General features: G+C 39.5%; 1 protein-coding gene across 3 annotated transcripts in view; it reads left to right on the top strand.

Moving 5' to 3' along the window:
• Nucleotides 1–25,289, top strand: part of Moxd1 (monooxygenase DBH like 1) — a 79,272-nt gene that overhangs the window by 36,407 nt on the left and 17,576 nt on the right. For all 3 annotated transcript variants that reach the window (XM_063233480.1, XM_063233479.1, XM_003468463.5), the window contains exons 5-8: nt 20,673–20,852; nt 21,127–21,229; nt 22,718–22,884; nt 23,995–24,186. In XM_063233480.1, the coding sequence (XP_063089550.1) occupies nt 20,673–20,852; nt 21,127–21,229; nt 22,718–22,884; nt 23,995–24,186 (642 nt within the window). The remainder of the gene's footprint in view (nt 1–20,672; nt 20,853–21,126; nt 21,230–22,717; nt 22,885–23,994; nt 24,187–25,289) is intronic.

A 25,289-nucleotide genomic window follows, 5' to 3' on the forward strand; every position in this document is an offset into this window, starting at 1 on the left:
CAATTTGTTTTCTAAAATGACAGTACTTTTTGAGCATGTGTTTCCTTTCCAATGTAAAATACACTTGTTAAAACTAGCAAGAAACACTAGAAGACATGCAAAGAAAAATTAATAGTGACTCTTCCTCCAAATCACTTCTCTGGAATAACCAAAGTTAACAAAATTACTTATACCTCTCTATAGTTTTATGCACAAGAAAAATTCACAATAGCCTGTAGATTTTTATTGGGTGAATCTTTCCTTACTGTTTAAAAGCTAGAAGTTTAGTATATATAAGCATATATACATGTATGTGTATCTATGGATATATATATCTATGGATATATATATATATATATGTATATATATATATATGAAACTTTGAATTTGCTTTTGGAAATTACCCCCTTTATCATTAAGTGAAATACATTCGTTTAAATGCAATTTATTTTTAAATTTCCACACTTACCTTTATTATATATCAACTATGTATTTTGTAGCCTTCTACTACTTATGCATATACAAAGTGACTTAAAATTTTGGCTACTATATGTAATGCTTCAGTAAATGTTCTTTTAAGCACATTCTTATGTATTAATGGTTTAATTCTGTAGGACAGATTACTAAATTCATTGAGTTGAGGTTGCATGCATTGGAAATTTTAATATATTTGCCTGATTGCTTTCCAAAATTCACACATTAGCATTGTATGAATACTTTCTCATTACCTTTCAAGCTCTAAATATTTCATTCACTCGAATTGCCAGATGGGTGAAACATAGCGTTTATGATTGCTTTTGTCAGACTACTAGTGATTCTAGTGTTTTTTATTTATAGTTTCTCTTGTGAATTTGCTGTCCAACTCTTCCTCCTCTTCTCCTTCTCTTTCTTCTTCTTCTTCTTCTCCTCCTCCTTTTCTAGAGTAGGAAAATTTATTGGGGAAAAGGAGTGGGGAACAGAAATAGCTCCTGAGAGATAGGAGAGATCTCAAATGAGTTGCCTGCTGTCCAACTTTATAAATTTTTAATGAATTATTAAATTGCATATATAAAAGCATACCAACACTGGTATACAAGTCACCAAATTTTCATAAAGTAAGCCCACTTCCTGAATCCGAACATTGCTATAGTTCTGTGCCTCTCCCACGGATTGTCCTTTCCCAGAGCTAACCACCCTGTGACTCTGATTACCGCTTACTAATTTTTGTCTTGTGAGCTTTATACAGAGAAAATCAAACATTAGTGCTCTTTTTTGTCTGACTTCTCTTGAAGCTCGACACAGTGTGGAAGTTACCATGTTGCACGAAGAAAGTAATGTCTTCATCTTTGTACAGTTTTCATTGTCTGAATGGACAGAATTTTTAATTAATTGGAATCAGTGAGCTACTGCTGTATACCAAACCAACAGCCTTAAAGAAACTTAAAATAGGGCTGGGGATTTAGCTCAGCCATGTGAGTGCCTGCCTGGCAAGCACAAGGTTGTGAGTTCAATCCCTGGTACAAAAAAAAAAAACAAAAAAAAAAACAAAAAAAAAAAACCAACAAATAGAAACTCTAAATACATAAGCGGGAACTATAGTTTACTGATCACACAGGTGTGTTTGCAGCTGGGTTCCCTCAAAGCTCCAACCACTGGCTAGGGAGCTCTGTGATGGAGTCCTGTACATTGTTGTTTGAAATTTGGGAGGCATCAGCCAAGGCAAGTGTGTTCTGCTTTATAGTGTGGATCTCCAGAAACGTAGGCAGGCTTGTTCAAAGGACGGGTGGTACAAGATTCCGAATGAGAGAGTAGGGAATGCAGTGCTCTTTAACCCTACACACCATTACTCTTGCCCCAAGGAACATGCGCGGCCTGTATGGTTACTAAGGAGTGCTGCAAAATCACAGGGAAGTAGGTGTGAATCAACAGAGCAAAGAAGAATGGCAGAAATCTACCAGTTAACCAAGGCCAGGTTGAGAATTAACTTATGTCATTTTCCTTTTAATGGGTATTTGAGTCATTTCCAGAGTTTTAATATGTCAGGTACTGCTATTATGTCCACAAGTATGCCTGTCTTTTTGTGGGTATATTTGTGTAATTCTGGAGGAGAGTGGGGGGGGGGGAGAAGAGACAGGAATTGCTTGCGCTGGATATTAGACTTTGATAGATAACAAATGATGTTGTTTCAACATGTTGAATAGTTGTGGTGTTCCTCTCCAATAGTGTATATTTTCAGTGCTTTTTTATTTCAGTCATCTTAGTATTGCATGTGGGGGTTTTAGAACATCTCACTTGAGGTATAATTGATTATAAATTTTACATATTTGATTGTACAATTTGACACATTTTCATCTATGAGTATACCATGAAATAACTGACATAATAAAGGTAAGCAGAATGCCCCCCAATATCATCTTCGTCTTTGTAACCTCTCTCTTTTCTCTCCCATTCTTCCCCACCATTTTCTCTCATAAGCATATAATATCTGCTTTCCATTATTAAGTTTAGTCTACAATTTTTGCAATGTTATATAACAGAATCGTTGTATACTTTGTCGGGGAGGAGAGGGCTTGGATATTTTTACTTGGCATTTTTTTGAAATTTGTTCATATCGTAGAATGTTTCAATGATTTATTATTTTTATTGTTGAGTAGGACTGCCATAGCACGTGTTTACCCATTCTGCTGTTTCTAGATGAGAGCTATCATAAATGAACCTGTAAAGAACATTTGGGTACAAGTCTTTGTGTAGACATACACTTTCTTTTCTATTGGATGTATACCTAACAATGTATAACTGAGCATTATACTCAGGTCGGGTTTTATTTAACACTTTTAAAAGCTGCCAAAATTTTCAAGGTAGTTGTGCCATTTTAGTCTTTGAAATGCAATGTCTGAGTGTTTTAAATGCTTTGTTTTCTTACTATCTTTTGAAACAATAAGGATCTTTACATTTTAGCCTTCTTGATACTTGTATCCATTGTGATTTTAAATTTTCATTTCCCTGATGAATAAAAACTTTGAACATCTTTTCATGTATTTATTTGCCATTCAGATATCTTCCTTGGTGAGGTGCCTCTTCAAATGAGTAATTTTTAATATTGTGAGTATACGTCATTTATCACAGTGTGGTTTGAAAATATTTTGTTTTAATCTGTGATTTTTTCTGTTCATTTAACAGTATTTTTGGGAAAAGAAATATTTAGTTTAGACCAAGTCTTTATCCAATTTTTTTTGTTTTGTAGATTATATTTTTGGTAGAATGGTTTTGCCTAAGTGAAAGTCATGTTTTCGTTCTTAATTTACCTATGCAGTGTTTTAGGTTTTAATGTACAGATGTAATACATCTATTGTCCAATGTATTCATAGATATTTTACATGTTTTGTTGCTTTTTAAATGGCATTTACTTTTAAGTTTTATTCTTGGATTGTTTGTTATTAAGGCATAAGGTTGATTTCTGTGTATTTATTTCATAACCTTGAAACAGCCCAAATTTACCTATTAGTTTGAGTAGCATTATTAAAGATTCCCCTGAATTTTCTACGTGGAGATTATGTCATATGACAACAATGACAATTTACTGCTTTCCCAATCTGTGTTTACCTCCCTTACCCTTTTTTCCTTTTTTTCTTCCTTCATCTTTCTTCTCTCCTGTTTTTATTCTTTTCCTTATTGCACTGTGTAGAACCTTTAGTATTCTGTTGTACAGAAATTGTGAGAATGAATTTTTGCTTGCTCCTTCTTTGAGAAAAAAGAAAAACAAGTTTTCTAAATCCTTGACTATACTGGTAGGCTATACTGGTAGGTAGGTGCTTGGTTCTAGGTGTTTCTATCACTTTCCTCCTATACTGAGCCTATTTATTTGTATATTACGCTAATTCTACTTGTTCCGTGGCTCAGTCTTCTTTATTTTGTGTAGTTTTATTGTTTATATTCACCATTTTTCAAATTCTTCATTGTCTGATCTCCATACCACCCACTGTAGTTCTCATAGTGGATATTTCAATCTCTCAAATTGAGATTTGAATGCTTTTAGATACCTTCTATGTGGTATATAACATGTACGAGCTTTCCTCAGTCTTCTGTACCAGAGAACACAACCGTCATGACTTGCTTAACCTGCCCACCCGCTTACTGCTTCTGTCACTTACTGTGATTTATCTGCGTTTTCTTATTAGGGGTTTACTTTCCTAATTCTTTGTATGAGAAGTCATTTTTGGTTGAACTGGCAGATATCGTAAATTGTACTTCTCTGAATGCTGGATATGTTTGTATTTTTATAAATATTCTTGGGCACTTTGTTCTTGGATGTCTCAGAATTGTTGGAATCAGTCCTACTCACTTTTATTTTTAAGCTTTGTTAGATTCTAATTTTACTCCTGAATACTCTTCCTAATCCTCTGTAAGTTACGAGGTTTCCTGCTGTGACTCAAGTGGCAGGCCTGTCCTGAGCTGATGTTTCTGTAGCTGCTCCCCACAGCACTGTACAGTGACTTCTATCTGGCCTTGCGTACTTGGTTCCCTCCATGCACGGGCGGCTCAGTATGAGCAGAGGGCTTGAAGCGGGCTCTGACAAGGCCTTCAGCTCTGTCTCCAAGCTACTTCATAGACTGTAACCTGCTGTCCCTCCCTGGGCTCACTGTCTCCCTCCACAGCACAGGGAGAATGCAGAGTATGCCTGGGTTTCCTTGTCCTGCGCACACCCTGGACACCTCAGCAGGCATTAAACTGAGGGCATTGCAGGACTTACCGTATGTTTCTCATTCTTTCAGAGCTTCTCTGACTTTCTACCTGATTCCCAATGCATTTATACACTGATCTACACCATAACTCATTAAGTAAGCACAGTTTAAAGCCACCCTGGGATACCACAACTCACCCATAATATCTGAAATTAAAGCAGTAAAGAAAAAGGGAATAGTAGGATTCTAACACACCCAGATGGTGGCAGTATAAAATATTGCTTTGAAATACTGGTACTCTGGCAAATAATTAAAAACATACTTACCATAGATGCCAGCTCTTTTTCTACTAGGTGTTTGTCCATAAGAAATGAAAGTGTATGTCCACACAGAGACTTGTGCAAGATTTTTCACAGTGGTTTTCTTTGTCATAATCAAGAAATGGAAACACTCCCAATCCCCATTAGTAAATGAGTGCATGCAGTAACTGTGCAATAATCATATGGAACATTATTTAGCAATTAATAAGAATGAACTTTTAATAGACATGGTCCTCATAGACTGATCTGAGAATAATTGTGCTAAATGAAATAAGCCAGATAAAGGTGTGTGTAATATGTTCCCCCCTCTACGTTGGCTAGGATGGTCTCAAACTCATGGGCTTGAGAGATCCTTCTGCTTCAGCCTCCTGAGTAGTTGCAAGGCAAGGTGTGCATTACTTTGCCTGACTTCATTCCCTTTTTAAAAAAGTAAGATCCTAGAAAGGACAAGTTATCTACAGTGACAAAGCGTTCATCAGTTCCCTGGGGATGAGGAGAGAGCAGGAAGAAAGATAATAGGCTGATTAGAGGCAGGAGGGCACCTTTGAAAGCACTGGGCATATTCATATCTTTATTGAGACAATGGTTTTATGTGTGTGTAAAATGTCACTGATCAAATGTTATATTTTATTTTAAATACGTGGCAATCAGTGTATGTCAATTATATTATATTAAGAGTAAAAATATTCTGCCTCGGTAAGCTTGACGTCAGAATATTTTCAATTCAGTCAATAATCCTTAAATTGTTTTTAATATTCTATTTAACTCATCCATCAAGTTTTAAATTCCAATTAAATTTTTAAATTTCCAGCCATTTTGTCTTCTACTGAATCAATCTTGCTATTTCTTCTTTTCATGTCTTTATTTTTTAAACATGTAAGTAGAATAAATAATATTTTAAGAGAAAATACTGTTATTTTATATTTTATGTCTGATAATTCCTATAGCTCAAGTCCCTGAGGCTGTAATGTATTGTGATAGCCTTTTGTGTCCTTAAGTATTTGCTAAATTTGCAAAGTAAACCTAATCCAGAGGAATCTTAAGGTGCTGGCGGAAGTTGTTTTCCTCCAGCAAGTATTGTAATATGCAATATTTATTTTTCCCCAGAAGCTAAGGATGTGTCCAATGAGGAAGCCTTTATTTACTGCTTTAGAATTTCCCTACCCAATGATGGAGGTAGATCTAGGATTATACTCCGTGTGACCATATTATTACTCTCTTTTCATTCCTGTCTGGGTCATGCTGGGTCATTTACCTGTGTTTGAATCATTTCACCATAACAGAATACCAGAAACTTGGTGGCTTAGACGACAGAAATTCACTTCTCACAGTTCTGAAGGCTGAGTAGTCAAGAAGAATTGCTAGCCACGTAGGTTTCATCTTGAGACCTCATCTTGTGGTTTCTTGGTAGCCACTGTCTCACTGTGCACTCACCTGACTCTTCTGTGTCCATCCATGGAGAGAGAGAGAGAGAGAGAGAGAGAGAGAGAGAGAGAGAGAGAGAGAGATTGATTTAAGATCTAGTATCTCTTCTTATAAGGGCACAAGTATGATTTGCTTGTTGAAATTTATCCCTCAGTGCACAGGTATTAAGATGTGGATCATACTGGGAGTGTGTTCAGGCCATGAGGCTCTGTCTCACGATGCATTAGTGATGCTAGCCAGGGCTTGGTGGAGGGACTTTGCACCCTCTTGCCTCTCTACCTTTTGTCATGTGATGACACAGCAAAAGGACCCTCACCAATGCCTTGACTGTGGCCTTTCCAGCCTCCTTGACTGTAGCAAAATAACTTTCTGTTCATGATAAATTTCCTAGTCTCAGGTATTCTGGTATAGCAGCACTGGTAGACTAAAAAAGATAATATTGTGAGGACCTCTAGTTCATGATCTCATTTAATCCTAATTAACTTCCTAAGGATCCAACTCTAAAAACCACTATCATATTGAAATCAGTACTTCAACATAGAAATTTAGGGGAACATAAACAAGGCAGAACTATGACAGAGACAGATCAACGTTTGGACTGGATAGCTTTACTAACTGATTTTCCTAACCCACTATTTCACCAGAGATGTATACACTTAGAGGTCTGAGCTTTTGTGTCTAAAGGAAGGATTCAAGAGGAGAGAGATGAATAAATTTAGATTTCTCTGAAGGCTCCATTAACCCCTTCTGTGGCCATTATTCTAGAGATGCACAGGAGCAGAGGACAGACAAATGCTCTCCACAGAGCCTGACTTCAATCACTATTATTCACTTTAATATCAATTTCATACTTCTTTTTTAAACTTTGAGAAACTTCTTTTAAATCTTCACTGAGTTTATCAAGAAATATTAAGGCATATTTGTTGTCATTTTTGAGAATCCAAGTGTTTTCCAAGTAAGAGTATTTTGGACATCTAATTTTCTCCCTACTTGAAGTTCAAGTGCTCTGGGTACAACTTTGTGTTGCTGGATTGAAGACTTAAAGGCTAGAATGCCATGTCCAAAGGCACAGAGAAAAAAGAAGCATGAACAGTAGAGCAAGAAGCAAGTTTTGTTTGTTTTTTGCTTTGTCTTTTAGCAAAGGCAAAGTGAAATCACTGTGTTTTGATTGGAGGAATGGCAGACTGTGTGGATGTGTTGTAGAGATTTTAGGATACAGATATTTAGAGCCAAGAGTTTAATCTTGCATATCAAGGCAGTGTATTTGTCTTAGTTTCCTTTCCCATGGCTGAAATGAAATACCTAACACCTACAAGTTAAAGGGAAAAAGGTCTGTTTTAGCTCATGGTCGATAGAGGTTTCAGTCCTAGTCTACTGGCTCCACAGCAGGGTTTCAAGGCACACTGGTTTTACAAAGGAGAAACAGGTCATGGTTGTGGCAGGCAGCAAGCAGCAAGCAGCAAACTTGCCTTTTATCCCAGCCAGGCTGTACAGGGTGGGCCTTCCCCTTATCCACACCCACAACTGTGCTAAACCCACTCGGTGGAGTAATTTAGTGCCACGCACCATTGATTCTAGTATCACCTGCCCGAGATCCAGCCAGTTCATAAAGTCCCGCATAATGAGCGCATGAGGCTTTTAGGGGACATCTAGATACAAGCCATAACAGTAGGTGAGAGGAAAGCCAACCCCAGCCAGGAGCGCTACCTTATAAGTAAGGAAAGAAAGCCCATGAGGTTTGTCATGCAGGTAGAAGTTGAAACTGTTTAACTCATTTGACATTAGGGTCTAGGACTTTAATAAAAATCCGAAAAGAAGGGATGGTTTTCGAAGAAGACATATGATGAGTTGTTTTTGAAACCATGACCATAGCCTGATTTATCAGGCCCTTTTTAGATCTCTTCTTTCATCTACAAGAAAAGGGATTGGCAAGAAGAAGAGGAAAAGAAAGAGGAGGAGGAGGGGTGGGAAGAGGTAGAGGAAGAGGAAGAGGAAGGAGGAGAAGAAGGAGGAGGTGGAGGAGGAGGGGGGAGGAGGAGGAAGAAGAAGAAGAAGAAGCAGAAAAAGAAGCAGAAGAGGAAGCAGAAGAAGAAGCAGAAGAAGAAGCAGAAGAAGAAGCAGAAGGAGAAGGAGAAGGAGAAGGAGAAGGAGAAGAAGAAGAAGAAGAAGAAGAAGAAGAAGAAGAAGGAGAAGAAGAAGAAGAAGAAGAAAGAGATTGGCCATGTTTCCAGAACTGTACATTTTTTCTTTGAATATCCTATGCAGATTGTGAATGATTAACGTAATTTCACTGTGACTTTTATCAGATTGGGAAAATGATAAAATAAATTACTCATGCTTTTTATGTTTTCTTCATAAGTAAATTTATTTTTAATGTAATTTCTGTTGATACATATTTATCCCCAACAAAAATATTACAAGTTTTTTGGATTGAATTTCAAAGATATAGTTTAGGAAGAAAACAAGTCCGATCAGTTAAGATTGTTGATACCTGAGTTCACTATACCCTGATTTATGAGGCTGGTGATTTATTTTATCCTTTAAGTATGTGTTTGGGGACACAGAAACATGCAGTGTTAAGCAGGGGCAAAGAGGAAGAGCAAAATAAGCACAGTAAGGGGTTAAGGGTTCTGAATAGCTGTTACATGAAGAATGCTGTATTATTTTCTGTGTATTAACATATAAAATCAAATTCAAGCAAAGAATCCCAAGGTTAACAAGACATTTGCCTTACATCTGTGCGAGAGAATTTACTTATCCAAATACCTGAAAGGCAGTAAGAGCCTTAAATGTTTTGAAACAGTGGTGCAGTGGACCTGTTTACTAAGAAAGACAAGGACTTGGTGGAACAGGAGGGATTCATCACAAGAGAGATTCACCCAGAGTCATGAACATCAGTGTTTGATTCATCCGTAGCCCAAGACCCAGTTCTGTTTGATACTTTCTCTTTCCCAGTTGTCTATAAATGAAACTTTTTTATGGCAACCTCATGTTTAAACACCTAAGAATAAGAGAAAAACAGAGAGGAGCCAGAACAACAGAAGTCATCCACTCCTGTTCATTTATTTAGCTGTCATGAAATAAAAGAGACTGTATTTCTTATTTTCAGGAAGAGTGAGTCATAAATTTACAAAATAGATCAAGCACAGTCTTTTTCTCCTTTTTTTTTTCTGTTCCTTTTGCTCATCTCTTTTCCAGCCAGAAGGCAATACTCACCAAATAAGCCAAGTGACTCTTCGACACAGTACGATCATATTCAAGGGCAAAATTACTACCCCCTCGCTCTGTGTAAGTCCTTTTCTGCCTGCAGCTGTGCCTCTGCACCCCTGCTGCAGCCTGCACAGATGGGAGAGGCGCAGAAGCAGCCTCGCCCCGAGGAGGAGACTCTGCCTGCTCCACACTGAGTGCAGATCCAAGCCTGCTGCTAAGAAGTGGGAGCTGCTCCAAGTTACTGAACTGTGCCTCAGTTTTTTGGTTTATAAAAAGAAGACAATAATACCAGTCTCATGGTTGTTTGAAAAGTAAGTGAGCTCCATCAAATGAGATAGTATGTGTAATATTCTTAGTACACGTACAGACAAATGACAGCTAGTGTTGAAATCATAGCACCTACGGCAAGCAGAAGGTTGTATTTTTCCTAATCATAGAATATAAACCCCTGGACAACTGAACCAGTCTCATGTTTGGATATTCAGCTCTGCTATTTCCTGAGCATGTTTAGGATATGTTTGCTAGATAAATGATTCAAGCCTACATTTAAGTTAGTGATGGTTAGTGACAACAATGTTGAAAAATCTCACTTTTATCCCAAGGACAAATGAACTTTGAATGGGTGACACAACTGGATTCTATGTCCAATTTAAGGACTGAACAGAGTACTTCTGCTATGCTACTTAGAGACATTTTACCAAAGAAGGGGTGGAATTCAGTGAAATAAATTGTGATTCAAAGGACTGACAGTTACCTAAAAAAACTTTATTTTGAATCTTAGAGAAAAGCACTGAACATCAATTTTTCTACTTTCTTAACAAAACAGAAATTATTTTGCAGGGATTTAGAACAATGAATCCTAGGCCCTTGGATAAAGGCCAACATAAAATTTTGCATGAGGCAAAATTATTGGTATTTCCTACAGTTACACCTAATCTTTAAGACTGTGCCCAGAGGAATACATAATGTCATCACTGTTATTTCTCTGCTCCTGGAAGAAAACAAAAATTGTCTCATTTATTAAATTTCCCCAGGAAATAAAACCCCTAAATTATGATGAATACATGCTAAGATAATGTACTTTATTTAAAACTGTCAGAATGATTATGATAAATTATATGTAAACACAGGTCTAGGAGTTTCAGGATGTGAAAACAGTTTGAAGAAGAGGAAGTTAGTTGTAAAAGATACAGAATTAAATTGGCAGGCTTAACTTGCTTTTATACGTAAGTTGTATTGGACTAAAAGAAAAATGGTTTTTTTCCTAATTTGGAGCTGAGGCGTTTTATCATCAGGCTCATCTGTGAGTAATGAGGTTCTATTCTTTCACTGGTAGAATTATTAGGCTTTGAAATCGTGAAAAAAGCAAAATAAAATAAACACCATGCCCCTCCCCCAATAACAACACAGCAAGAACAACTTCAAAGGAGACCAAAGAGAGTGATGTAAAAAAACACAAAACAAGGGGCACAGGCCAAAGCGGGTTTTGGGGTCTTTTCTGGGATCTTGGAGGACAGGTGGAAGGGGGCCCATGTGCCACCTCCTACCATTTGGGCTGGAAGCCTTGAGAGCAGATTTGATCTGAGAAAACTTTTTATTTAAACCATGTTACTAACAGCCTAAAGCCTCAGTGAGTATTACTGAGAAGATTTTCTTTCCATTTAGGCTGTTTTATTAATGGCTTAAAACCTCAGAGGATATAACTGAGTTTTCGGAGAAAGCATACGGTATGTTGTTCCAGGACCTGGTACCAAAACTGCTCTGGTTAATTATTACTCCGCATACAAGTAGAAAACACACAGGGTGAGGCTCTTTCTCCTGTGCACAAGGCGATCATGGCAATTACATGAGATAGCAAAGCTCCACAGAGGGCAGGGCCAGCAGCTCATCAAATGCTCCTGCCATACTCCCACCCATAACTCATCTTACGTATGCCAACTATGTATAAAAACTGGTTAGGTACCTAGATACGTCATCCTTAACTTTCCCTGCACCTGCAGTATATTTATCATAGCCTTAGAGCTAAAGCAGGGAGGAAGCAATAAAAACTTCCGAAGTCTTTTTTTCCTATTGATCCACTTCTCCTCCCTCAAAGTTACAGCGAACTAGGAGCAGAGCACGTGCTCCGCCTTCGCAGCGTGATGGCTTAGCGATTCCCAACCGTGCATTTCAAAAAATGACAGGGAAAGATTTTGAATCTTGCCATGGAGAAAGGGTAATTGTTTGAGCAGAAAGCTATGTTCAGCTTCACTTAAACATTACATGATGCATATATGTATTATGTCATGCATTGTTGTATTTTTATGTTTCAGTTTAAAAAAAGAATTAAAATTAAAAATCATTCTGTCAATGCAAAATACTTTTTCCTTTTTATATTATTTTTAATTTAACATTTGTATGCAGAGTAATAATTAATGAGTAAATGGCTTAAATAAAAAGAGTTTTCTCAGCCTAAATCTGCTCTCAAGGCTTCCAGCCCAAGTGGGATATTTGATTTGGTAAGTGATGAAACCAGAATTCTACAAAATATTCTGAAGCTAACATTTGCTCATTGTAAAAATGAAAAATATAGATTTTTAGAAACTAGAAATCAAAATGTCCTAATTTGTCATTCAAGTTCTTCCTTCAATGCTCATGATTAATATTTTATCTTACTTTTCTGGAATTTCTATACATATGAAGTCACATAACTTTATGTGTTTGTATGTTTATTTTCATACCTGTCTTTCTCTCTTTCTCCCTTTGCTTTTATCGTTAGATCCTGATAAGATATATTTTGACATTTGTTTTTGTACTTAGTAGTACCTTCTTAGAAATATTCCACTTCTATGTATAGATCTATCTTTTTAATGACTGTGTGATATTCCATTATTTGAGTTTAGTACTTTTTAATTAATTATAATTTAAAGCATTTCTAGTTTTATTCCATTACATTTTTTCTACCCAACAATGTCTATTAGCAGATTTAAAATGTTGCCAATCTTATAGACTAAAAAGATTATGTTAATGTTTTCATTTCCATGTACTTAAATATTAATTTAACATCTATGAGTGTGTAAACACATCCCTCTGTGTGTGTGTATGTACGCACGTGTGCATACAGTTTACTTGGGAGTGAACCCAAGGACTTCATAGTGAGTTACATTCCCAGCCCTTTGTTTTTTCCTTTCTTTCTTTATTTTCTTACTGTGAGCCAGGATCTTGCTAAATTGCTGTTGCCCTGGGAGGGTTTAAACTTTAGATCCTCCTGCTTGTGTCTCCTGGAGTGTGGAGTTACAGGTTGAGCCATCAGACCTGGCCCATCCTTTCTTGTGTGTAACCATTTGGATCTCTTTTCTATAAAGCTTTTCCTTTTGTACTGTGCCCATTTTTACTGTTGAGCTTTTTCATAGTATGGGGGTTATCACGACACAAAGAGTGCGAATGACCTTTCCTTTGTTTTGCTAATTCACTCACCTTTGAGTAGCAGAGTGGTGTCTCCTGATACCTTTAGTCCACCTGTCCCGCATGTGAGGATGGGTTACATGAAAGAAAGATGGCAAATGGGTACATTTTATGGCTCAGTTTTGCCTCCGCTGACATTGTGTGACACAGCTCTATGTTTATATGATGTTTTCTGCTTCTATGGTTTTCATTTTCTGTAATATGTATTGGGCCATGTGCCTATCCTGTGTAGGACCAACAGAAATCGAGATGTGTTTCCTTCCTGTGATGTCATTGCTATTTTGAAGGCATGTACTTACCAAACAACAGCAAATGAACAACTCTGGAAGATTTTTCTGCAGTATGCAGCTAAATATATATTTTATATGTATTCTATGCACATTTGGTTATGACTTGCCCGAGTTCAAAATACAGGTCAATCTAAAAAATAATTCATCAGTTGAAAACAGTTCACATTGGGGCTGGGGATTTAGCTCAGAGGCATAAGCGCCTGCCTTGTAAGCAGGCAGTCGTGAGTTCAATCCCTGGTACCGATAAAAAGGAAAAAGACCAAAAAAAAAAAAAAAAAAAAAAGAAAGAAAACAGTTCACATCTATGAAAATGTAAGTTATATTTTTACATCAGTTACACACACGCTCAATAAAGGCTTTGAAACCGTTGCATGTAATGTATTGGCAGCAAGTGATAAAACAATGATTTAATGTTCTAACTAAGGCAAGAATTATGTATGAAGCCACTGCATTCCACAGCCTATACATCTACTAACTTGTGTGGAAGTCAGTATAGTTTTCTTTACCATTTACTATAGATGATGTGCTAGACACATTTCTTCTCTAATTTTTATAACGACTTAAAAGTTGATTTGTGTTTCCATTTTATAAGTAAGAAAGCTGAATTTCACTAAGGTTGCCCAGTTTGCCTTAGGTCTCACAGTTACTAGGTGGCAGCCTTTGGATTCCAAAGTCTTCGGCATCAGGCCTCCCTGTAGTCCTTATGGCCTCCTGAGAGAAACTCGGAGGAACAGGGAAGATAAGCGCCAAAGTAACCCACAAAAGCACCCGGCAGAAACAAAGCCTGGGCTTTTGGAAATGAGTAGCAGCACAGGAAGTAGCAGGGACTTACTGGATGGAAAAACAGCGTGAGTGAAGTCACAGAAGTGAAAGCGAACGTGTTCCACAGAAGGAAAGGATTTCTGTGACTGGGAATTCACCGCAAGTGACTGCGTAGGCAACACATAGCCAGTGACAGTGGCCCTGAATGTCAGGAATTAAAGTGTTGACTTGGTCCCCTGTGGGATGAGCCATGCGGACCCCTGGCCGCGGGTCCTGGCACTGACAAGGGAAAGTGCTGATTCAGAAAGGTTGTCCGGCTGGGAGCCAGTGTTGTCCGGAAGGCAAGGTCTGGGCATCTGCCTCAGTCCCTGTGCACTGCTATGACCTAATACACTAACCCAGGTCAGTTATTAAGAATAAAAGGCTATTTCTCATAGCTCTGGATTGTAGGGAATCCAAGCCTGAAGATACTGATACTATGAGGCTCTGGAGGATTAGAGGATGAAGGTTCCAAACATAAAAATAGTGACAGGAAGGAGGAGGTGTTCCTAGCCTGATTGGATCCACACGTGCTGGGTGTGTGCTGAAGCACAACTCTGAATCTCATGACCACGTTGGATTAATGCATGTTCATAAAATAAAATAATACCTTGTAATTCTTTTCAAAAGTGGCCTCGGCATTGCTAAATGCTGAGTTTTTTTCTGATTTCAAGACGGACCCTCCTCGCTGCGTCCTCGTGGTGGGAGGCATAAAGACAAAGCTATCACACCCCTAACAAGGGCTCTGCCCTCATAGCTCAGTCACGTCCCCAAAGCACCACCTCTTAGGACTGTCACCAGCATAGAGTTGCAGCGTATGGTGTGGGGGATACAATCAGACCGCAGAAGCATCCAGGGGATAAGCAGGGGCTGGGGTTGACTTTGGGTGAGAGGGACGGGAAGTGTGGACCAGGGTGACAGGTGTGACTGCAAGACATCTGAGGAAGGGAAATGGGAAACGGGGTGAGTCGTGTCATGTTCCAAATACTCACTGTTGTTTTGAAAGAAAGCGGTTTTCAAACATATTATAGATGTAGTTTCAACCATGCATTATCTTTGGAACTCTTTTCTTTCTTTTTCTGGTTTTTTTTTTGTTTGTTTTGTTTTTTGTATTGATGTTGTGTAATGTGAATAGCGAGGCTGCTGTTCCGAGTGGCGGAGAGTACGTGGCACGAACCCCCACAGCTGGGAGTGTTTTCTCTTTCCCTGCCAAGGGAAGGCAGAGGGTGACTCCTGGCCACCAAGCTTGATCCAGGGATTCCCTGTAAGTGGATTAGCACCTTCTCATGTCAGAGATGGGATTATGTAAATGGATTTAGGCAACTCAGGAGAGTGGGGGATCACTCTCAGAGACGTGGAGTAACAAGTGCAGGGTCCTGGTGGGCTGGTCCACCGAGGGTGTGGTGCTGGAAGGCATCCAAAAAAGCATTATTCTCTGCCTTAGCTTCTCCGTTGTTTGACACCGTGGATCCTATGACTGTCGGATTTATGTTTTTGTGTTACTGTTCCCTCCTTCAGAAGCCAGCAAAGAGCACAAAGCAGGTAGACACAGATAGAGACTTAAGGGTAGAAGGAACACTGGGATTTTGCTAGTGGAATGAATGAACGATTATTCATTTTTGAGACAAGATATTGCTACATCAAAAGGATAACAAAGTTTATACTCAGTAGTACTTATAAACTCACATAAAGTATATGATTTTCTTTTGGAAAAAAATAGGTTATATTTAAGAAAAAGAACTCTAGAGAACTTTACTGGATCTTATATATACATGCAAATTAGAAGATCAAATGCCACAAATGTATACTTCATATAATTACAAAGTTTGCTGTAATGGGTTTGACTGGCAACATTTTTGTCAGAATATTTGTGCTATACATGCTATAAAATTAGCTTTTGAAATATGGAGCTTGTGAACAAATTAGTTACATAGCTACACTTGCTGTCTATGAGGGTACAATATTAAAAATTCATTTAAAAGGTGGTATCCAACTTATGCTGTTGATGCCAGGATAAATATTTGAGAAACTCTAAGGTGCTATTACTTCACATGCCAACAATTTAATTCTCAGGTAGCATTATACATAAGCCTTATTATCACTGACCCACTGATGAGGAAACTGAGATACAGAGAAGTTAACCAATTAGGAAACAGAAGTGAAAAGTAATGAAGTCATGCTGAAACCTAAGAGTGTATAGCTCAAAACTGCTTTTCACTGTGCGACTTGACTTGGGCTGGGTTCCTAGGTGCAGCCTATCCAGACACAGGTTAGTGTGCAAGTGGCTTGTTAAGGAAGTTCCAGGACACACTGTGTAGGTGTGTGTTTGCGGGTGAGGACAAAGGCTGGGAAAGAATAACTGAGCTCGGGTGTGGGCGGTTGTGGTTCCAACCTTCGCCTTATCCCACGTGGGACATCAGTGACGTGGAGTTTGTCCTGTCGGAGGCAGGCCTGCCGCATGTCACTTCGGGTACCATTTAGCTATTCAGGGGTTGTGCGGTTCATGGCACTTCCTGCTGTCTGCAAAGGGAGTCTGCTGAAGAAAGTCACACAGTGACTAGATAGAAGGCACCCAGCACAGAATGTGGGTGGTGAGGGCACAGAAAAGGGTGACAGTACTCGGTATGGTCCTGGTGAAGCACCAGCACTGTCCCTTCCACTCTGCTGCCAGGGAACACATGAGTCAGGACAGCGCTGGGGAAGGGTCCCTGATCTGGACACCAGGACGGATTTGGCTCTGGCATTGGGGAAGTTTGGTAACTGACACAGGCTTTATTTTCCATGTATAAAACAAGGAATAGTTTTATAAGGATCTTTCTGAGGGCTAAATGAATATATGTAGACTATATCCCTCTCTTCTTATATGTATATATACATCTATCTATATCCATATGTATCTAAAGCTATATAGTTAAAGGAAGAGACAGAGAGAGAGAGAGATTGATTAAGAAGAGCTGGATGGGACAGAGGCACTAATGAGAAGTGACATGTAACTTGCTTAGAGTCCTCACACTGCTGGTTGGTGGCACATTCAAGAAGAGAACTCAGCCTCCTTACCTCCAACAAACTACTCCTTGCTGGATATTCATGCATTAATTTAAAAGTTTTCAGAGTTATATGTGCAAGCTGGTTTATTCAGTATCTCAGTTGACTTAACATGTACAGACGTATTAACACATATTAATGTTGGACCAGAAGCTATGTATCAATCATGATCCCCTGTTAAAATTCAAGGAACAACACATACATGAAACATGTCACTTGTAACTTGGTTAAAAGGCATTTGTTTTGTTTTTTATATTCCTGAGGTGTTTGGAAAAGGTCTTACCTAACTCAGGTTCAGATACAAAGCACTCTTAGCAAATCTTTATGTGCTAAGTCACTCAAGGGACTTTGATTACTCCTGAAGCACAGCAGCCTTCTACTAAGCATCTGTGTGGAAATCCAAGAATTAGAAGCAAGGGGTAATTGTGTGCATTAGAGGGAATGGTTTTTTTTTCCTCCCATACAGCTCTTTCCTGGGCATTTACTGATGTTACTATATCATTAACTTACCCAGATCCAATTAAGAACTAGTAAATAAAAGAAAAGAGTACAACAAAAGCAATTTTATGTGGCAAAGTTTGTGAGAGAAAGATAAAAGACAATTTGAAGTAGCTCATGTGTAACACGTGTGCATACCGATATGATGAGGATACAGGCTGGTGTTCGCTTATTAGGATTTTTGATTGCAAATAGTAGAAACCCAAGTTGAACTAACCTAAGAAAAAGAAAGGAATATGTTGATTCATCAGTTAAGAGGAAAGGCTGAATAACAGAATGCAGAGATTCACCCAGTTCCCCCAAAGAATTTAGATATTAAAATCCCTGCTGATACCGTCTTGCCTTTGATCTTTCTCTCTGTGCTGACTTTACTGTCTCACTGAACACTGACCTCTCCCATGTGCTGGAAAGTGTCCCTTCCACGTGCTCCCTTGTAAGAATCCAGGATCGCAACAAGGGGCGAATCATTTCTCTTTGGTTCCTGCTTCTCAGTGCTTCCCTTTCCTTCCTCTACATCCCATTTGATGTTTTCATGAGCAGCACCACTTTGGGAGCCAGGAAACCTTTGGATGCCCTCTGTCAGAGAGAGTTTACGGGCTTTGTGTGGACAGCGAGCTCTGCCTGCAGTGGGATATGAAGCAGGGTGCCAAGAACAAGAAGAGGCAAGAAGAGAAGTGAGAGGGATTTACAAAATTTCCAGCTCATTACAGATTCCACCCATCACCTCTCTCTCTTTGTCTTAATTATTAGTTTATTGAGCTGCAGGTTGTTTTTGGAGAGCTGTGTTCCACTCATGTTTCAACAAGCAAGGAACCACATCTTAAATGGAATAATGAATGTAAGAAAATTGCTCAGAAGAGATCGTCTCTGTGTCCTGTGTTTCTCATGTATAGCTCAGCACGCTTGGGCAACAAAGGCACCCGACAAATACTGAAAACTAGAGCAAAAGAAATATATATTTGTCTATAGCTAAAGAAAATATTTAACCTCAATCATTAAGGGAAACATTTATATTTGTGAGTAAATCTGATCACAAATACTTTTGGGACAATCATGACATTGGCTTAAAGTAACAAATCTACCAATTGTTAGTTTGTGGTAGAAAATTGAAGATCAAGGCTAGGGGCTGTGTCAGGTTCCTAGGACTGTTGTAATAATTGACTATAACTTGAAATAGCAGAAATGCATCCACTTCCGTCTTTGGAGACTTCGAGGTCTGAAATCAAGGCATGGGCAGAGCCAGCCTCACTCCAAAAGCTGTGGAGGAGGATCCTTCCTTGTCCCACCCAACTTCTGGTGACTTCTGACATTCCTTGGCTTGTGGTGACTCATCTCTGTCCCCGTGAACCCATGGCCATCTCTTCTGTATGCAAACTCTCCTTTTCCTTTCTCCTATAAAGATACCAGCCCCTGGTCTCTGGTCCTGAGCTGTCTTGGCAACTGCCTACTCTCTTTTGCCCAAAAGCCTCCTTCGCAGACCTGCCTGAGAGCTCAGTACCACCCTCAGGTTCTGCCTGAACTTGAAGGTTCTTGGCAAAAGTCCCCCATATCTGAATGACTTGCTCTTGACAAATATATTAGCAGTGCTCTGTCCTTGGAGTATTCAGATACCCACGTCTAGTCTCACAAGAGAGCTCAGGCTAGATGTGGACACTAAATTCTCATTTAAATGTTTGGTTAGCCGTCTGTGCATTCATTGTTTTGCAACTATGAATAAGCAATAACTGTCATTTTTAAATAAAGTAGAAAATCGTTTCTACCTTTAGAGCCTGTGACCTTGTAGAGATGAGACAAGCTCAAGCAAGACTATGTACAATGCTTCTTCTGTGAATATACACGCAGATAGATATGGAAAGATTCACTAGGGAACATGAAACAAAACATAAATTCCAACATCTAGTACATTCCTATTCTTCCTCCAGCTGCTTAGGCTTTCCTGCAAAAGAGAAAAATTTAAAAATTAGGGGGAAATAGCACATTATCTAAATATGCTAATCTAAAGTAGGGGCCAAGCAGGGATTTCAAAGTGGCATTTCTGCATTTGATTAGCTGGGGCCAAAAGAAGTCACACTGAGGTCTCAGGCAGCTAACAGCCTGGAAATCTAGAAGCTCACCAGGCTTTAGTCAAAAACCCTTCTAACTGCTGGCCCCAGCTGCAGCCCACGGAGGCTAGCTGCAGGGATCCACTTTCATCTGGATACAGAGCTCTCTGGGCTCTCTGGGTGTGCTTAGCTCAGCCTGGGTTGGTTTGCAGGATGCTGGACTCCAGCAGAAAAGAGTTATGAAGGAAGCTTACAGAAGGGAAGTGGGAGGAGCACGTTTATGTGAACCGTGTTCAGTATCAGCGCCCACTTCATTGTCCATTGTATTGAATTGCTCTCTAGTTCCTCTCTCCTAACTGAGCAGTGTCACGGGACCACATTCCTAATGATGCTTATTTCTCTTCTCAACTCTAATAATAAAATAATTAAAGTATGATCCTCAGCTCTCAACTAAAAATACCCAGCATTGAGCTGTACATTGTATGCAGCTCATGTACATAAAAAACAAACAAGATCTCATCCTTTCCAATGGGAATAAGTAAAAATAGCATTTTAAGGTAGAGGAGAGAAAGACTGGGAGAGACAAGAAGGCTTATTTTTCCTGCATGAAAAATGGAGGAGGAGAAATACTGCCCAGTGAAGTCTGGAAGCGAGCAGGGAGGTTTTGAAATAACTGTTCAGATGAATGGGTAAGGGAAACAAAGGCCAGTTAAAAATAAGAGCAGAAGCAGATCAGCGAATAGTTATATGTGGAGTCAACAGTGATCCTGTCTTGGCTGTTACCATCATCATTATCGTCTTCATTGTCTCCAGAGCAGATCAGCCTTGAACCTTGTAAGCTTTCCATCGCTGCAAAGAACATCCCTGAAGAAGGACTAATTCCTGAGGGCAGTTTGGGGTTGGCTCTGGATGTTACTGCTGTCTTTATCCCATCCTCTCTCGTTTGTGTTTGTGTAGGTGGAGCCAGTGATACACAGAGGCCACGAGAGCCTGGTCCACCACATCCTGCTCTATCAGTGCAGCAGTGGCTTTAACGACAGTGTCCTGGACTACGGCCACGAGTGCTACCACCCAAACATGCCTGACGCCTTCCTCACCTGCGAGACCGTGATCTTCGCCTGGGCCATTGGTGGAGAGGTGGGCAAATGCTGGCTGAGATGTAGCACAATTAATGGGTTGTGTTCTTTCACCACAGATACGGCCCTCATACTTACAAGTGCAGCAACTTGTACTCTCTGCATGTATCAGAGTGGCATGTTTCTGTTTAAGTAGGCAAAGACTATTTTCAATGATTGATTAATGGAATTCTGCACAGTTGGAATGATTTCTGAGAATTGTTGATTTATGAACACAGTGGAGGTCTCATGGGGATTTTCGTAAGAAACTATCTCATGGAATTTTCCATATTTAGGGTTTTTCCTACCCACCTCATGTTGGATTATCCCTTGGCACTCCACTAGATCCTCATTATGTACTTCTAGAAGTCCATTATGATAATCCAACACATAAGAAAGGTGAGTTCTTTCTTTATGTATTTTGCCTTTATATAGTTTGGGTTTTAAAAGTTTTGCAACTCTTGTCTTAACAAAGAGAAAAAAAATAGGAAACACTAGAAAAGGTTAATCTGTACATCAGTCATCTGAACTAGGATACTTTTCAGAGTAAAAGAGGGCGCTCATTTATGATTACACTGGGATGATAGGCATTATTCACCAACACCAGAAAGCACATGGGGACATTTGGTCACTCATCAAATCTTTTCTGTACTGTGTACCAGGAAGTGGAATGATAGACTTTTTTCATTTGTTATATAAATTGAGTTCCAAACCCACAAGGCTTATGAAATATTTTCCTTCTAACTGTACCTATGAAAAAGTCATCACACTAAAAAGTGCTAAGCATTTTGTTGTTTCATGGGCAAGTCATAAATATTCTCAAGTATTTGTTCAGTAGATATAAAGATACGCACTTGATTTTGGAATTTATTTATGTAATGTTCCCAAATGAAAAACTGATAGATTCAATACAAAATTATCAGCAGAAGCAATTCTAGGTAATTATCTTATTTCATTTTGTGCAGTTATCCAACCAGTAGTGAGCACTAAACAATATGCTGGATCTGTGTTTGAGGATATCACATAAGTGAAGTACACACCATGTCCCATCTCATCTAAATTATAGTCCACTAGGAAAGAAAAACAATAAAGAAATCATAGCAACGAATATAAAATTATATATTACCAGTTACCTAACAGACAAGCACTGGTACAATGAGTGTTTAATTGATGACCTAATCTAGCCAGCAATGTATGGTGGGTGGTCTAGAAAGTCTCCCTTGACAAAACAAATTTTCCAAGGCTATCGGTGCAAACTCAGTTTTCATTGGGGAAGGGGCCAATTAATTTCAAAGTTAATGCACGGGATCTTTAAGTTCTCCCTCTTTATGGTAACTACGTGATAGCAAGGAGAGTGTCTTGTTCACCTTTAACCCCATAATGCCTATGTGTACTGTTCACATCATAGATCTCATTGGCTGTTGATTAAATGACTGTCTTCTGAGTAAGAGAAGGGTTACAAACTATAAGGAAGTTAAACTTCAGTAATCTTCTCTGTCCACCATATGGTTTTGAAGTCAAGGGACTTGCCCCTCTATCTTCCACTATTAGAACTTCACTTTAGAACTATACAAAATAAACTTTCACAGGAGAGGAGGGTTAGTCTGTATTCTAATAATTTAGACTTAGAATTTCCACTGTCTCTATGTTGGATAATTGTGAAAGATGTCAGCCAGTTAGCAAACATTGTCCCCATAGCATGTGTACACATCTACAGTGGTTGCAGACAACATGGCAACTCACATTTTAGTTTCTGTTTAAAAAGCTGATTGTTACCTTTCATGATCTCTGCTTGTATTGCTTTTCTCCATGATTTTCAAGGCATATGCACATGCATTTTAATGGGCTATGAGAACTTTGTTTTTTAATTGTGTGTTCATGTTGCAGGCTTGATAGACAGTTCTGGGCTGAGGCTGTACCACACTACGGATTTAAGGAAGTATGATGCTGGGGTGATCGAGGCTGGCCTCTGGGTGAGCCTCTTCCACACCATCCCTCCAGGGATGCCCGAGTTCCGCTCTGAGGGCCACTGCACCCTGGAATGCCTACAAGAGGTAGGCCACGCCTGTGTCTGGAAGCTGCTCTCTAGAGATTAACCTGTGTCCTGGAGGCTGTTCCCTGCTTCTTTCTTATCCCTTTTCCTCTGGGAACGATGTGAAAACATTACTGCAATTCCAGCAGCACCTCTGACTGCATTTTCCAACCTTGATCCTGCAGGCACCGGGTTTGGGAGCCAGGGGACCTTGAGGTTGCCCCCCCACTCCCACCTCCTTTGTTTCATGTTGGACACTTTATTCCATCTTTTGCACCTCTTATCTGTGTTGATGTAGACTCTCTTCTCAATTTTTCCTTTTAGTCACTTTTATTTTATTTTATTTTATTCATTCATTCATTTGGTACTGGGGATGGAATTCACAATCTCACACTTGCCAGGCAGATGCTTGTGCTGCTGATCTAAATCCACAGCCTCTCCTTTTTAGTCACATTTATATCTTCCATCACTCATTTTCATTTTTTACTCTGCTTCTTTGCTTCCTTCCCTTCTTTCACCCAAGAGCAAGACCAACTAATATACAAATGCATATGACAAAAGACAGTGTCCTGGATAAGCATTTGACAATAACTATTTCCATTTCTAGTTTCTTACTGAAAAAAGTATTTCAGCAGGATCACAGTCTTTATGCACTGCATGACACTGTAGGTGTGGACAGCATGGCAGATGGGTAGAGTGCACAGATTATGTCCTTCTGAGTTATTTAGACTGTGATTCAAACTCCCATGATGATAGAAACTAACTCCAAGACCATAATGCTATGTTTAATTCCCCTGAGTTCTCTGGAATTTTTATCTGGAAAAGAGAGGAAAACTTGCCTTTTTAGAGTTTGCATTTCCAGCTTACTACTGTGCTGGAATCGTCTAGCCCGGAGTGTTGACTGCCTCTTGCCCACCTAAAAGCAGGAAGAAGGAGCGGTCTTGTAGATGTGCTTTCTCATCTCCCAGCAAATGTTGCTTTGCAAAGAGAACGTGGAACAATTCGCGTTCAAAGCATTTGGCGACTGCCTTGGCTTGGCTTTCTTCTCCGCGGTCCCTCCAAGTCTGTTTCAGCCTGGGCTGTCTGAACTGTGCTTGTTTGGGCTGATCCTGTCTTCCGGGTGTCCCCGCAGGCTCTGGAGGCTGAAAAGCCGAATGGAATCCACGTGTTTGCGGTTCTTCTGCACGCTCACCTCGCTGGCAGAGGCGTCAGGCTGCGGCATTTTCGCAAAGGGAAGGAAATGAAATTACTTGCTTATGATGACGATTTCGACTTCAATTTCCAAGAGTTTCAGTATCTAAAGGAAGAGCAAACAATCTTGCCAGTATGCATGTTTTGGTTCTTTTTCCCTGAATGGTATAGAAGCCATGAGCCCCACATCAGCTGAGATGCAGCAAGGTTTCCTCCGGGGAAATAGGTGCTCACTGTATCCGCAATCTCACAGCCGCCCACCATGCTTGTTGTGTAACTCAGGGTGAATGTGTTTGATCTGCTTTCCAAACCCGAAACTCATTTTTTCTTTCTATTCCTGAGGCAGTTCAAGTTCTTGATTTAAAAAACAAACTCCTCAAGTTCGAATCACTAAACCTTACCCTTTAAAAAAAAAAAATCAATACTCCAATTAGTGATGCTTTCGCTTGCAATTATGATAAGGGTAAAATCAGAATTTCTTTATGCTATCTGGAAGGGACAAGAATTCTTTTACAAGGTTCATTTCAGTAAAACTGTATAGAGGGGTATTTCTTCCATTTGACAAAGGTACTCAGACATAGCTAACTATACCCTGCTGTGTGATAGAGCTTGCAACAGTACCTGGGGTAAGTAAAGGAGAGGAGAGAATCTTACACTTTATGATAAATTTTAATTTTGAAAAGGCTTTGTTTCCCTAAATTTTTATTCCACAGCCACCAAGTTCATAGAATTTCTATTTTACTCTGCAAAGACAGATCCTCATCCTACTCATGAGATGACACTAAAAGCAGTATCTTCTCTAAGTCCTGCTGGGACAAATGCCAGTTATATCCAAATCTAAATGGGGAAATGGTCAGGGAGAAGCGGTGTCACAGATGGTGTTAGGAGCAGAAAAGAGAGCTACTTCTTTCTAATGCTTGTCTAATGCTGACATCCACAGCTCCGGGTTGATGTTCCTTTCATGAGTTCTGTGGTATTCTCTGAGAGTGGGAAGATAAACTTGGAGAGACAGCAATTTGTTAGAATTCCTGAGGGCTGCAATCTCTTTCGTCACACTGGGCTCAGGACTTTCCACCCAGTTTTGTCCAGTTGTCTCAGCACGTCCTAACTGGTATGCCAGTCTAGGGCAGGTGTGCTGAGCCCTCCCGGTAGCAGGGCAGGGAAGGGAAGTCTAGGGCTCAGTGCCCAGGAATGGCTGCCTCTGGCCCGCAGAGAGTTCCAGCGCTTACTTGAGCA

The sequence above is a fragment of the Cavia porcellus genome, unplaced genomic scaffold (assembly GCF_034190915.1).
Source record: "Cavia porcellus strain 051 isolate PalLab524CR breed Dunkin Hartley unplaced genomic scaffold, mCavPor4.1 scaffold_22, whole genome shotgun sequence".
Classification (NCBI taxonomy): Eukaryota; Metazoa; Chordata; class Mammalia; order Rodentia; family Caviidae; genus Cavia; species Cavia porcellus.